Source organism: Acaromyces ingoldii (genome assembly GCF_003144295.1).
Source record: "Acaromyces ingoldii strain MCA 4198 unplaced genomic scaffold FA10scaffold_1, whole genome shotgun sequence".
Taxonomy (NCBI): domain Eukaryota; kingdom Fungi; phylum Basidiomycota; class Exobasidiomycetes; order Exobasidiales; family Cryptobasidiaceae; genus Acaromyces; species Acaromyces ingoldii.
The window spans coordinates 2,176,562-2,190,074 of record NW_020290247.1 but is presented as its reverse complement, the minus strand read 5'-3'; the positions used below and the strand labels follow the sequence as shown (position 1 = coordinate 2,190,074).

At 55.8% G+C, this 13,513-nt stretch overlaps 7 protein-coding genes across 7 annotated transcripts; 1 reads left to right on the top strand and 6 right to left on the bottom strand.

The window, feature by feature from the left end:
• Positions 1-460: 460 nt before the first annotated feature.
• FA10DRAFT_23772 (hypothetical protein) lies at positions 461-1,795 on the bottom strand. Its single transcript, XM_025519117.1, has 2 exons — positions 1,609-1,795; positions 461-1,539 (listed from the first exon to the last, which is right to left on the bottom strand). Exons 1-2 carry the CDS (start codon positions 1,690-1,692, stop codon positions 586-588), a joined length of 1,038 nt encoding a protein of 345 aa, XP_025380667.1. The 5' UTR covers positions 1,693-1,795; the 3' UTR covers positions 461-585.
• Positions 1,796-3,411: 1,616 nt separating this feature from the next.
• FA10DRAFT_247698 (hypothetical protein) lies at positions 3,412-4,849 on the top strand. The gene is made up of 3 exons (XM_025519464.1): positions 3,412-4,052; positions 4,116-4,182; positions 4,239-4,849. The coding sequence occupies exons 1-3, from the start codon at positions 3,466-3,468 to the stop codon at positions 4,716-4,718; spliced, it is 1,134 nt and encodes a 377-aa protein (XP_025380666.1). The 5' UTR covers positions 3,412-3,465; the 3' UTR covers positions 4,719-4,849.
• Positions 4,743-5,809, bottom strand: FA10DRAFT_264113 (carbonic anhydrase). The gene is made up of 3 exons (XM_025520522.1): positions 5,408-5,809; positions 5,225-5,334; positions 4,743-5,160 (listed from the first exon to the last, which is right to left on the bottom strand). Exons 1-3 carry the CDS (start codon positions 5,578-5,580, stop codon positions 4,934-4,936), a joined length of 510 nt encoding a protein of 169 aa, XP_025380665.1. The 5' UTR covers positions 5,581-5,809; the 3' UTR covers positions 4,743-4,933.
• Positions 5,810-6,137: 328 nt separating this feature from the next.
• FA10DRAFT_283109 (hypothetical protein) lies at positions 6,138-7,158 on the bottom strand (the record flags this gene model as incomplete). Its single annotated transcript, XM_025523820.1, has 3 exons — positions 6,138-6,202; positions 6,266-6,807; positions 6,875-7,158. 3 exons carry the CDS (start codon positions 7,156-7,158, stop codon positions 6,138-6,140), a joined length of 891 nt encoding a protein of 296 aa, XP_025380664.1.
• A 628-nt stretch (positions 7,159-7,786) lies between these two features.
• On the bottom strand, positions 7,787-9,090 carry FA10DRAFT_290661 (hypothetical protein; the record flags this gene model as incomplete). Its single annotated transcript, XM_025524345.1, has 2 exons — positions 7,787-8,119; positions 8,193-9,090. The coding sequence occupies 2 exons, from the start codon at positions 9,088-9,090 to the stop codon at positions 8,013-8,015; spliced, it is 1,005 nt and encodes a 334-aa protein (XP_025380663.1). The 3' UTR covers positions 7,787-8,012.
• Positions 9,091-9,479: 389 nt separating this feature from the next.
• FA10DRAFT_277270 (hypothetical protein) lies at positions 9,480-11,444 on the bottom strand. The gene is made up of 2 exons (XM_025523365.1): positions 10,827-11,444; positions 9,480-10,749 (listed from the first exon to the last, which is right to left on the bottom strand). The coding sequence occupies exons 1-2, from the start codon at positions 11,203-11,205 to the stop codon at positions 9,650-9,652; spliced, it is 1,479 nt and encodes a 492-aa protein (XP_025380662.1). The 5' UTR covers positions 11,206-11,444; the 3' UTR covers positions 9,480-9,649.
• A 337-nt stretch (positions 11,445-11,781) lies between these two features.
• Positions 11,782-13,338, bottom strand: FA10DRAFT_264110 (hypothetical protein). The gene is made up of 5 exons (XM_025520521.1): positions 12,882-13,338; positions 12,627-12,814; positions 12,494-12,557; positions 12,077-12,431; positions 11,782-12,004 (listed from the first exon to the last, which is right to left on the bottom strand). Exons 1-5 carry the CDS (start codon positions 12,998-13,000, stop codon positions 11,927-11,929), a joined length of 804 nt encoding a protein of 267 aa, XP_025380661.1. The 5' UTR covers positions 13,001-13,338; the 3' UTR covers positions 11,782-11,926.
• Positions 13,339-13,513: the final 175 nt, after the last annotated feature.

Sequence of the window (13,513 nt, the reverse complement as noted above, 5' to 3'; positions counted from 1 at the left end):
GTCGCCTTCGTCGCGAACTCCAAATTCGTCAAAGGCGGTCCAAGTGCCTAGGAGCTGCGCCATATAAATGGTCTCGAGAAAGAGGACTTTGATCGCCTTCCCGATCATCTCTGGTGGCGCACGAGATAGCTTTGGCCACGGTGTACCCGCCTTCAAAATGCCCATATCACAGACCATCGCCTTGAAAAGGCTGTGACCCTGGCATTCCCACAAGAGCTCCACGGGCAAAGAAGCCCGCCATTCTTGCATCGACTTTACGGTCCGCAAGATGTCCTCGGCACAGATACCCCGAGCCCGAGCGCGCATAGAGACCATCGGAGCGATCGTAGGTCGCATGGCAAAAGACAGCTTGATAGCAGCTTCGAGGTAAAGGGCATCCAATCGCGGGACATTGAGTGTCTGTCCGTGGCCGAAAAAGTCAATGTCAAAGTCCCCGTCGGGGCGCTCGGACCAGCGCGGCAGCTCGTGGTCGTAATCTTCTCCAGTGATCAGTGGCGGTCTTCGCGTACCCAAGGCGCGGAAAGTGTCATGGGCAAAGACCTAAAGCCTCGATTTGTCTTGAGCAGATGTAAGATGACGACTGTGCTAATCCTCACTCACCGCCCAAAAGATGCGCACCCTGCGCAAAGCCTCGCTTTCGCTGATGACTTGGCCCGTTACTGTTTTCCAAATGTCGCTGCCTGCATGGGTTGGTGCAGGCCTTCGGTTGATACCCAGGCGGATGGCCAATCTAACTACAGCCTCGTGAGAAGCTGGACTGAGGCGGAGGAGGCTTGAGAGGGACGACGCTGGGTGATTAAGGTCTTGAGCGTCCAGAGGATCCCTGTTGTCGATCATGTCCAGCTGCAGATCCGCAATGATAAATACTGCCTCGATGACATCGAGAGATGGGCTCTCCTGCCGGGTCTCCTCGTCGACGACCTCTTTGAAGCGCAGGGCGAAGCGCTGTTGCAGCTTAAATTTGTCTTCATAATAATCTTCGTCGAGCAGACCAGCTCCTACGCAGCCAACAGCAAGCATCAGTACCGTATGAGCTGGTTCCTTGGGGTCGCCGCAACACGGTGGCTGAAGCGTAACAGAACCATCAACTTCGCCCATTGCTCGAGAGTAGCGAGATCGGAAAACATCGATGTCCAGGATAGCGAGGCAGTGTGCAGCGTAGCATAAGTATGCCTCTGTGCACGCATCCAGACATTGCCTTGTCAGACCTTCGACACCTAGGATACCCTCCGCATTTCGACGCTCCGACGGAGGACTCGAGCTAGGTGTTGAGCCTGATCTCGACGAACTTGAGCTTAGCTTGGAGGTCGAAGGCGTGGACAAGGATGACGAGGGTCCGCTGCTCGAATCATACGACCGGCCCTTGGCTGGTTTCCGCGGGGCAGCCTTTCTGGTCGACGTGGCAAACGTGCATCGAACACCATAGGCAGCACATGAGCTGCACACGACATCTTCAGCTGCCTCCTCCGTCAGCACGTCGTTCTGCTCGGCAAGTCGATCGATCTGCTCCTGTAGCTTGGCTCGCCGGTCGCACTTCACCTGAGCAGGAAGTAAATGCAGTAAAGTGAGTCGTCGCGCTCTCGGGCCAAGTGTACGATGACCACGCACCTTTCTGTACTTGCACGCATCACACGACGTCCTCAAGACGTGCACCCCAGAATGCTGATCAAAAGGCGTTGCTGTCGCTCGCATTGCGTCGGCCGATCAATGTTTGCATCGTCTGGTGGAAGGTGGCAGATATGCTACGCCAAAAAATGAGGGGCAAAGCTGAGCGATGCCCGAGTTCCGAGACGTCCGAAGAGGAGCCGTTGAACCGATTTCCGCGGAGAACAACCGTGCTCAGTTTCATTGAACGCATCCGAACCTCCCTTCGTGCAAAGATGCACCCTACCGTATTCTCATAGCAAGATGTCAAATCCACTGAGGGGAGAGTGTTGTTGCATACGTTGACAGCACTGTGTGAGGAACCTTCGCAGCCTAGCGCCTGACGCAGGTGAGGAGGGCCGATTCGAAATCAAGCCTCGGAATTTTCTCATCGTCCTGTCTGGAGATTTGACGAGTGACTTCCTCGAGATTGACGTCGACCGCCGCTTGGATACGAACGCAGCAATAGCTTGTCCGATGTTTCCGACGAGGTTCGGAATCGCTCCCTCCCTTGGCATGGAAGGGGAACTTTCACTCATATCTCACTGAAACTAGACGCCTCGAGCTTGGTGCGGACGTCGGACTCACCTCTCAAGAGGTGCAGAGGAGGCTGGCGGATGTATGAAGGACGGAATAGTTTTAGGATACCCATCCACTGTACGTCCATCAGGCGGATTAGGCCAAGGTGGCGTTGGAACGGGTAGGACAGTTTAATCTCGGATAGTACGACACCCTCCACGTCGGCCTTGGTCTCCAGCGGACCCATGTTCCAGACGCCTTGAGTAAAGGGACTGTCGTCGAAGTGAAGCTGCTGGACGCCAGCCCTTTGAAAGCCGACAATTTTGATCCGACGCTCGGCAATGATTGACGCCGCCGATGCTTGCGCTCTTTATGGCTTTTCTGAGGAGCTCAGAGGTGTTAATGCCGGTTCCGCGGGCGACGTCCAAGGTCCGAATGCTTGCATCTTCTGTGTTGCCTTGATTTCTCAAGTTGCTTCCTGTATCAAGCTCTTGGCAACAGGCCCCATCGTAATTTCCTTGAAGGTCACTCCGTCCCTTGCCTCTTCGGCGGCCGGTAGTAGCCTTGCGCCCAGGTGTCATTTAGAGGTCCCCGCTTACCTTCGAGTGAACGCTTCTGGGCTCTTAGCCATTGCTTGTGTTTTTTTTTCTCAAGACAGCTCAGAAGCTGTGCACGAGATTGCCGGCGATGTACGGCTGGCCAGCCTCGGCATGCATCACTCATCTTGCCGCGTCTCTTCGTCCCGTCGTGAAATTCTATAACCTCGCAGAAAAGACGCTCGCAGATATAACTTCTCCCCACGGTATCCACCCCAAGCGCAAAAAGAATAGTGTACTCAAGGAACCATCTAGATCTCGGCTTGCCCACCAACCGTCGGGACCTCGGCAATGTTCCGCTCGCAATACAAACAACGGAGCAAGCCGTAGATCAGTGGGCGTCCTTGGCAAAACCCTTGTTGGACGCAGGTCCGAGGGCCTATTTTCCTTTAACTTTTGCTGCGTCGGAACCGCGCCAACCCGAAGAGGTCTGGAGATAGAATAAAATTCATTCTTCTCTTTTTTTCCTGGTCAGATCCGGATGGAAAGGGTAAAACCTCTCTAATCACTTCTTGGGAAACCCTGACGCATGTGAGCACAAGTCCATCGGTGGCCGGGCAGGTAAGCCACCCGCCGACAAGCTCCGTCGCTGCTGTAGATAAGCCTGAGATTCTTTTACTCACTTCCCCTATTTTCTTCACTTTTTCGCTCGCTCCTCATCCTGGTCGTGGTTGCCCTACCCGCTTCGCCTCGATCGCCGGTCACAATGTCTCGTTTGCTTGTCTCTTCGCTCGCCGTACTGGGCGTTGCGTCGGCTCAGTACTCTGCTTACTACCACCCGTCCGCCAATGGCCTGCCGGACAAGACGGAGAACGGGCAGACAGGGACAAACAAGTGCGGAACAGAGTCGTCGCAGACATCCCAGTGCCAAAATGTTTACGTTGACAGCATCGACGACTTTTGCGTCTTTGGTCCGCCCAATGGCGGTGAGGTGGCCGCGAACGAGGCTGTCGAGGTGTCCTACTGCACAAAAGCTGGTCGAGGAACCCGTGTCCTTCCCGAAGGAACCATCACGGGCGCACACTTCGTCAGGACGCCCTCGTACGTTCAGGTGACGGGCGAGGGTGACTTTACCAAGATTGGCATCTCTCCAGGCGATCAGGGAGGTGAGCTCGACCCTCACGGTGCAGACGGGACCGGCAATCCAAAGGGCGGCCTTGTATTTGTCAACGGAGTACAGTCACACGAGTGGTTCAACTTCATGGGCGCCACCGACTTCTGCATTCGCGCATGCTTCGATGGAGACCGGGCTACATCGCTCTGCCGTCACACGTACGACGAGCTCGGATGCGGGTGAGTAAAGCAGAGGGAAAAGAGCATAACAATCAAGAAAGCTAAAATGTGGAATCTGGCCAGCTTCAATGCCCCTGGCAACTATGCGACGAACGTTTTTGAGTCGTGCGAGGGAGATGATGCGCAGGATGTGAGTCCACCTATGTCTCCTACGATTGGCCACCTCTTCTGAAATGTGTTCCGTAGATCATGTACGGCTACCCTGGTCTCGGCACCTTTGTGCAGACCGACACCTCGAACGGCGTTGCAGTTCCTTCGCCGCACCCTGCTCCCGCTTCATCCAACTGTCAAAACGTCAACAGTGCTCAGCTCGGCGGCACAGCGACCAACTTTGGACGCAATGCTCAGACATCAGCTCCTGCCTCATCATCGAGCAGCTCGAGCTCCTCTTCTACCACTCCATCTTCTACCTCTTCGTCTACGTCATCCACTTCTTCGTCCTCTTCCAGCACTAGCACCGTCATCGCGGTGCAAATGTCGACTTCGATCACCTCATCTAGCCCAGCAAGCACCGTCGTCCAGACCTCCGCGAATGGGCCGACCGCTACCGTGAACAGTGGGCGCAGTGCTCAGGATGCCACGGCAGGCGCATCCTCTCTCGCTGTTTCTACTCTCGGCGCGGCAACCATCGTCTCCTTCGTCGTCGCGATTTCCCTTTCCTCTTAGTTTCTTACGACGGACTTTACATTACAATACTTCGGGATAATTCTCACATTGCAGCCAATGGACACTCGTAATGCGCTTGCATCAAGCTCGCTCTCCTCTCTCTGTGAAGAAGAACCTGGTCCGGTACGACCTTATTTGTTGAGTCTTCATCCCGTCACAGGATTCCATGTCATAAAGGGTATGAGAAAGGAGAGAACCGATGAGGCGCAGAATTATCAGGCCACCTCCTTGAGTGCGCCCGTCTTGACGTCGTAGACGAAGCCGCGGACTTTGGTACCCTTGACCAGACCGTTGGTGCGCAGGAAGTCAACGTCGGCCTTGACGTTCTTTTCCAGGTCGGGAAAGTCGAGGAAGTCGAGCGAATCGAGGTGCTGCTTGGCCGCGCCCGAATCGAGCTTGAGGTTCGTCGCAATAAGTTGGCGGGCCTGGGGCGTCGTGAAAGCTGTTGCCATGAGTGGAGTGAGGTCAGTGGTCTACTCAACGCAGCACGACATAACAAGACTCACTCAGCATGCCACAATCGGTATGCTGTACGACGACGACCTCCTCGGTGCCGAGGAGCTGCTGCGAGATGATGACACTGCGGAGTGCCTCGGGGGCGCGACCGCCGGCGTTCCTAAGGTAGTAATGATCGTGTAAGCATGGTATTTGACAGAAATCTCTACAGAAATCTCTACAGTGACGCTCACCGAATGACATGGGCTTGCCCTTCCTTGATGCCGAGGGCGGCCTCGGGAAGGATCCTTGCGTCCATGCACGTCAGCACAGCCACCTTCTTGCTAGGGGGCATGGGCAGCTGCTCGGCCTTGCGAGAGGCGGCATACTGGGCGTTGGCGGAGAGGATATCCTGGGTGGCAGACATCACGAACGGTGTGAAAAGCAGATTCAGTTGGACAAGAGGACAAAGCGGGCAAGGCAAGAAGCAATCCTGGAGGCTGGTCCGCTCGCCTATTTAAACTCAAGCGCAGATCGGCTCATATCAGCTCACATCAGGAAGGCCAGCTTCGACCCTTAGGCCTGCCGCCACCCGACTTGATATGCTAGAAAGTGGCTAGACCGGGACCTTGCCTCTATTGATGTCGTGTGCAACCATTGACGATGGCGCAATCGCAATGCAGCCCCACTCGCTCGGTCCACCTCCAACCTTTGGAGAAAAAAAAAGTTAATCGCCTGGCCCGTGCTCACTGACCGATCTCGCTGTAGGTGATTGAAACCGTTACACTCTCTACTATTGCCATAGGAGAGCTCTACGAATACAAGGTATGGGGCCACCTCTACCGGTGACCAATACAAGACACTTGAAGAATAAACACATAAGCCGGTGAGAAAGAGGTGACGTTATGAGATCGTTGAGAAGAGTACAAAGTCGTCGCGGCGTGCAAGCAATGGGACGGGAAGAAGGGCAATGAGGATGCTCGCTCAAGACGTGTAGCTTGCCACATGCTGTGCAATGATGGGCTCAATGTCCGTCGCAAAGTGGCGATCTGAAAGGCGCTGGATCGTCAGTGCCAAGCTCTTCATGTAGGCGCCTCCAATTTTGGACTCACCGTCGTACCAGAGGTAGCCACTGCAGCTGCTCAAGTTCTCGCATTCGTCTTTGGTGTTCTTGATGCCATACTGGCCAGGGTTGCTCTGAATAGACTTGACGAGGGAGCTGAAGGGGAAGATCTTCACCGTGCCTTGGCCTCGACTGTTGAGCTGGTTGACGAGAGTCTTGAGCTGCGAGTTGTAGTTGTTGACATACGTCACTACATCGCTCTTGCGGCTCGAACTGCGCCAGTGAGGGTTGGTCGAGTAGTCGTACATGTCGAACTGGACAAAGTTGCGGAAGCCAGCGTTCATGAGCAGTTGGTATTGGGTGCGCAGGGCGGAGATGTCATTGGCAACTGTGCCCCTGCTGTCCGTGATGGCCGACTCGATGTCGTTGCCTCCAGCCAACTGGGTGACAGCCCACGTCGATGCAGCTGGAGTGATGATCTTGGCCTGGTAACTCCGGCCTCCGTACTGAGTAAAGTAGAGGCGCACCTGAGCCGCCAAGTCGGGCGGGCTCGACGTCGTCGTGAAGTGGTTGTTGTCGGCGACGGAGCCCCTGCACGGTAATGAAATCAGCCTTCAAGCAACTATGAGGCGTGAGGCGAAGGCACGACTCTGCTCACCTCTGAGCAAAGATCTGAACGTCCCACGAGGGGTTCTGGCTCTTGAGGCGCTCGCCCCAGACGGGGGCGGCCATTGCGCGTCCGGTCGGTGGGCTCGGACAGCTAGGCCACGGGTACTGCGCCGCCGCCGATGAGCCACCCTGACTGCGCCAGACATTGCAGTTGTCCGACTGGCTGTCGCCGAAGATGACGACCGTCTTGGACGCAGCTCTTGGCACGGGGGTCGACGCGACCTCAGCGCCGATGAGAGTCAGAGCAAGGGTGAGGGCAGCGGCGACTCTCATGATCGAGGGTGCAGGGCGAGGGAGACTTCGTTGAGGGTAAGTTAGAGGGTGTGGGAATGCAGCCGCCCCACAGTCCTTATATACGTACCGTGCGTCTTACAGGTCTGAGCTGCGCGAACGTGAGAGAGGAGCAGAAACAATAATATAATGGGCTCGGGATCTCTAGCTTTGCAAACGTGCTTGTCTGCTGCCTCCCCCTGCAAGGTGCGGCCGCCGGGAGCACCAGGCAGGCCAGGTAAACGATCTCGATCTCGTCGATAAATTTGCTGCCATTGCCCTCGTCATACCGTTGAGCAAAGTCAATTAGAATTTCTGCCGAAAAAGGTCTATCAGGCACAGAAGGTCCGGACCCCTTTCCTAGTGCCATTCAGCTGACACTCTGTTTGACTGGAAAGCAGCCTGAAAGCCGCTCTGAAGCTGAGACCATTGCCGTGATTGCAGATCTAGAACCGTGACTCAACCTCCCCGTCGTTAGGCTCGCAGCACCTTTTTTTTCTTACACTCCCGTCCGCACCAAAGATCGTTCTCCGTTTGAATATTCTTCCCGCGTCCAACGGAAATTTGGGCCTGGAACGTTGCATTCTCCGTCCCCCCCCGCCTTGAGCGCGAGAAAATAATTTTACGCATTCTAGGACGAAGGGGAAAAACATGGCGCTAGTCCCTCGTCCCGTTCCCTTGGAGTGAGGATCAGAGATAGCGGAGGAACGTGTATTTCCCGCCATCCTTGGATAAAAAGTGAATTCGGGAGTATGCAGATCATCGACCCGCAACAGACTCAAAGATAATTAGCCTCTGGAATATTCGGTGGTCCCAGCTGGTGCGATTGCAAAGGATGTGGATCCGGCGATCGTTGCTTACAGGCCTTCGCTGCCACGGAGCAGATGCTCTCCTCGAGCACCGCCGAGGAAGCGCACCACCTTTCTAGCGAGGATGTGGAAGGCCCTTGAGCTGGGATGAAGCGCTGGTGGCAAAGGAGCAGAGGACACGTTCAGCCTGTCATTCTGTGGGAAATCGCCCTAAGAGCCGAGACTCACCGTCGTACCAGAGGTGCTCATCGGGGTTTTTGCACGCGCCACACGGCTCATCGACAACGGTGAAGCCATACTCGGAGTTCCGGTCGTGGAATCGCTCGAAAAGAGCAAAAGCCGGGAACGTCTCAATGTGGGACCCATCGTGCTTCCAGGCCAAGTTAAGCTCGGTGAAGAGACGTGCCTGCTCCTGGTTGTCCTGTCGAACGTGGACTTTTGTCCGTCGTCGCTGGTCCGGCGTGTTGAGCAGTGGCGCGTCTTGGAGCTTGATGTTCTCAAAGACGAGGAACCGCCGGAAGCCGAGATCGTGCAGCTTCTCGAGCCTGCGCTTTACACATGCTGTCTCCTGTCGCACGTTCCCTGTCCCGTTGTTGATGATGGTGACATCATTCGTACCGATGAAGAGCGCTAGGACCGTTGTGCTGGCGTTAGTGTAAATCTTGCCGGCGGGAGCCGTGGTGTTGTAACGTGTCTGGTACAGGTGCGTTTGCTGACCGACATCCGGCACTGCCCGCCCGAAAATGTTGTTGTCACAGACTGCACCACTCTGGGCCAGGTTGACGATGTTCCACTGATTTGACCCGTGGCCCTTGACGGGACTGCCTCCAGGAGGCGAGCCCTTGGACTCGACCTGGTGCTGATCGACACGGATCCACTCGGGCCAGGATCGGCCGCCGTCTGCTCGGCCCTTGGGATTCGGTGGGCAGGTGGGAAATGGATACCGGTGCGTGAGTGAGTTGTCACGCTTGTACACGTTGCAAGAGTCACTATAGCTGTCTCCCAGCACGACCATGTCGGTAATCGGCCTTTGCGGAGGACGCGGTGGTTCGATGACGAGCGCCTGCACCATCGCAACAGCAGCGAGGAACCCAGCAGAGATACAGCCAAGGGAGGCCTTCTTCATCTTGTCAGCGCTTCAGAGAGTTGAGAGACAGAGATGGGGAAGGGGAATAGCGTTGGAGCTCAGGACGGGGGAAGGGGTGGTCGGGATGAGATGTGGGACAAAGGGATGCCTGCCATTTCCACATGAAGCATGGACCCACTCGGTCCGTCGGCTCGAATGATATGCACTCCGCGCAGCAGCTCTGGTAGCAGCAGCAAGGTGCGCTTCTTAGCAAAGCTCATATGGAACTCGGTTCCTTGGAAAAAGGGGGAAAGAGAATAGGAACACAGCACAGGCACCGTGACCCCACCCTCATCTCTCCCTACAGTAGCTTCTCCGAGGCAGGCACATAAAGAGGCGCTAAATTCGCGGGGATGTCGGCGAACATAAAGGAAGCAAATAAATTGATTGCTCAACATGGAAGGCGTGGCGCTTCGATACCGATGCATCTTGCATCGCTCCACCTCGCCAGGCCTCGTCACCATCGTGCTACATGAGCCCAGTCGTCTACAATTTGACGCGAGGAAGACAAAGTAACGTAACTACAGGGTCAATATGGCACCGAAATCTGACCCTTCACTCATGTATGGGAATGGCCGGGCAGCACGCGATCGCTCGGCGAGAAACTCCTTCGCCTTCTCTGCGGGCTGTTCTCTGGGTAGGCAATCAGCGGAGGGAGAAGGTGAGGGGCTGCTTCCTTGTGAACTGGAAGTCCAGGCGCGTGGACCTGGCCGCAAGCATGCGTGACAGGCTCCCCGAAGCTGGCGTGACCGTCGCTTCGGGATTCGGGCTGCGCTGGGTTGAAGAGGCCCACATCTGTCGCTCGACGCCTGCGAAGGAACGACGATGGCGTCGCGAGCATCGAAACGGAGCTGTATTGCACTGCCTCCTTCTTGCTCCGACCGTGGTGACTGCTCTTGCTGCCGCTGCCTTTCTTGGAAGGTCTTTGACCTTCCGGTGCCAAGGGAATCGTCGCAGCTTGCGTGATGCCAGTGGGTCCAACATTGGCATACAATGAACGTAGCGATGGCAATGATGCCACAATGCTTGGCGACTGGATCGATGGATCGAAAGCAGTGGCATTCAGATTAGGAAGCTGGTCGCCTTTGTTGACAGGGTGAGGAGCAATCGGGTCCAGCTCCAAGTCACTCGAGTGGTCGCTTTCGCTCTCGTCTTCGAGCATGTCGTGCTCTCTGTCCTCTTGCTCCTGCTCTTCTTGGCCGGTCTGCATGTCTTCGTCATCGGGCACCGACTCGCTCGTCTCCTTGTCAAATTTGGAAGGAGCTGCCTTGCGCTTCGGTCGATCGCGGCGTTCCTCGGCGCCTTGTACCGCTCTGACCTTTTTGGGCATCGAAGTCGGTAGCGTCTCGCCGCTCTTGATGTCCAGCGGCTTGTTGCTGCCCCAGTGCCTTTTTCGCTTTGCACCACAGCAAGACGTCTGCGGTACGGTCCTCCCAGAATCCTGTCCGGCCAGGATCGGGGAGGGGGTCTGGCTCGAGCTCACATTACCTTCTGTTCCGGCTTCCTGATCTCGGACAACGTGCTCGTGGACATCAAGCCGATGCTGGTGCTGCTTGGATCTCATCGACTCCTCTTCTTGCAGAGTAGCTGCCAAAGGAGGAGAACAGCGACACATTCGACGGTACGCGGCCAACTTCTCGTGGAGCTCATGCACGTAGTCTGCCATGATAAGAGGAAGGCCTTTTGTTAGCATTTACTCGCAAAGCATAAGCGACTACATCTAGGAGCATACTGACCGACAGTGTGGCTGATAATGCACAGCTTCTCCAAAATCATCTGTGTCTCCACTTTCTCCTCCATGAGCCGGTCCACTTCGGACCCCACGTCCCGTTCCGTCGCCCTTTTGGAGGAGGACGAGGGCCCGCCTTTCTTTGCTGCGACCTTGGCCGCCAGCAGCTCGCGCAATTCCTCGCGGCAGGCAGGCACCGTGGCCTGGAGCTGGATGAGGCCTTCGTTGATCTTTTCGCGACGGCGTCGCTCAATGACGCTGTGCGACGTCTTGCGCCTCAGGGGCCTCGATTTGCGTTTTGGCGCTCCTGTTTCGCCCGCCGTGACTGCCGCCGGCGCTACTGTCTCAGTCGACTGAGTCGTTGCCATTGTTCCTCCAGCAGTCATCCTCGTTGTTGCAGTTTTCGGATCACAGAAGAGACAGAAAAGGAGAGAGAGGTGGGAAGAGGACCTTCACGGGCCATACGACATCCAACCAAGATGCAGTGGTGAGGGGGGTACCCTCTCAGTTATCAGACGCATCTCATTATTATCGGAGAGTCCTGTACAGTACTGTACGTGCACACACGACACTGCTGACCCACCCACCCTTTTTGTGTGGAAGGGTACGAAGTCCTACTCAGGAGAAAAAAAAAGAGACTGGCCAGAGAGTGAGGATGCAACAATAGCAATTTGCAGGTAAGTGGAACCGAAAGGGTACACGTCGTGATAACAGCCACGGGTGGCGCAAGAAAAAAAATAATCAAAATATCAGGTTCGTCAGATAGGCTCGAGGAAAGCGCAGTCGAGGAGGCTGTCGCATGACCGGAGGGGTTCATGGAGGTCACGCTCAACCATCTTACAGTCGGACTCTCGAAGATGGCGCTGCGGGAACGTTCCTCGCAATTCTCCCTTAGAAGGAATGTCCCTCGCAATTCCTCCTTAGAGAAGAGAGTAAAACGGGTCGCGGTGCGGCCTTGCTAGCTCTAAGAGAACAATGGTTGGGATTGAATATCGATGGACTACAAGTACACTTGAATTAGAAGCGTCGATGGAAGTGGTGAGTCTGTGGAGCGGCCGCGACATGGAGTGGTGGTAGAAGGGCAGCGACAATGGCAAGAGACAAGGTCTAACGGTTGAGCTCGACAAAGAAGATTATCTTGTTCTCGTCTCCGTCGACGATGTGCAGCTCACGGGTACCCCATGCCTAACAGTACAAAAGTCATATCAGCGGCGTGGCCACCAGGTGTGTATCTTATCCAGGCAGACCAGTGCTCACCTTGTTCTGAGGCTTGCCGAGAATCTTGACGTCGCCGAAGCTGTGCGTGGGAAAGTATTGGTCCGTCTTGGGCTTGTACTTTTCCCATACCTCCGTCACCTCCTCAAAGACCTTGTCAACGTCGGCGACAAGGATCCAGAGCGTCTGAGGGGGCGGTGCGCTTCGCTGCCCATCAAAGCCCATGGGGCTGATGCGCAGGTAGAGCTGAATGCTGTCGCCAGGCGCGCCCTTGGTCGTCGAGATGGGGACCGCGTCGGGCTGAGAGGCACGAACGAGGGACGCATGCGAGTCGTCGGGCTTGCCGAGGAAGGAAAACCCGAGGAAGTCTTTGTAGAACGATGCTGCCTTCTTGACGCTGATGTCAACGGAGTCAGCGGTCAACAACGTGATGAGCAAGCTTCGTGCATGGCTACACACTTTGCGACGTAGAAGCAGGGAATAGCTTTGAGGAGCGTTGCCTTTTTCGCAATCTTGCGAGGGGCTAGGGGAGGTGTAGAGCAAGGTGAGCCAGCTGTGCGAGCAGCAGCAACGACCTGGCTTGAGAGCTCACCGACACGGTCAAAGGTCTCGGACTCTTCGAAGCTGTGCGACTCTGCAGTGTCTGCTGCGATTTTTTCGGCCTCGGTAGGGATGGCGGCCCTCTGATTATCCGCAATAGGCTTGGGGAGCGAGGGAGGGGCAGGCATCGGCATTCCCATGTTTGTTGACTTGGGCAATGTGGTGGCGTCCGAGTTCACGCTATTATAGATCGTCGTTGTGAGTCAAGGATCCATCAGTTATCGCCTCACGACGCCTTGCCACTCACACGTTGCGCGAAGCCTGGATGGCGGCGCTGAAGTCTGCCTTTTGCTCCGACGAGAGTGACAGGCTCAGCCCAGGCCGTTTTCTGGGCTTGATGTCGGGCGTGGTGGTGAGAGCCGTCATGTGGGTAGGAAATGAGGGTGGCGGACTCGCAGAACGGTCGAAAGGCCGTCAGTGTCCAGCGCTAAGGGACTGACGGGCAATAGGGCCCTAGCTTGGCACTTTAAAACCCCTTCGAGCCAATGGCCGGTGCTGGATTGGAGCGGAGTACGGGCGCCCGGTAATTGTACAGCTACGTGGAGGAAAGACCAAACACGGCCACACTTTAATTAGGTACCTCTAGTGGTGGCGTGCGTGGGGTATTGTTGGTCGTCAAGTGCGTCTACTGTCGAAACAATCGAGCGTAAACGGTCGTATTCTAGTGGTGGTGGTGATGATGATGATGGTGATGGTGGTGCTTACGGTGCTTGTAACAACTGAGAAGCTGAGATCACATTCAGAGTCAGAGTCAGAATCAGAGCCCGCGCAGCCATCTGTTCGCTGCTCTATCTCCGCATTGAAGGGTGCCCCCCTCGGCGCGACTTTGCCGTATTCGGCGAGACTCAACAAAATGCGACGCGCGCCAAAACTTTATGT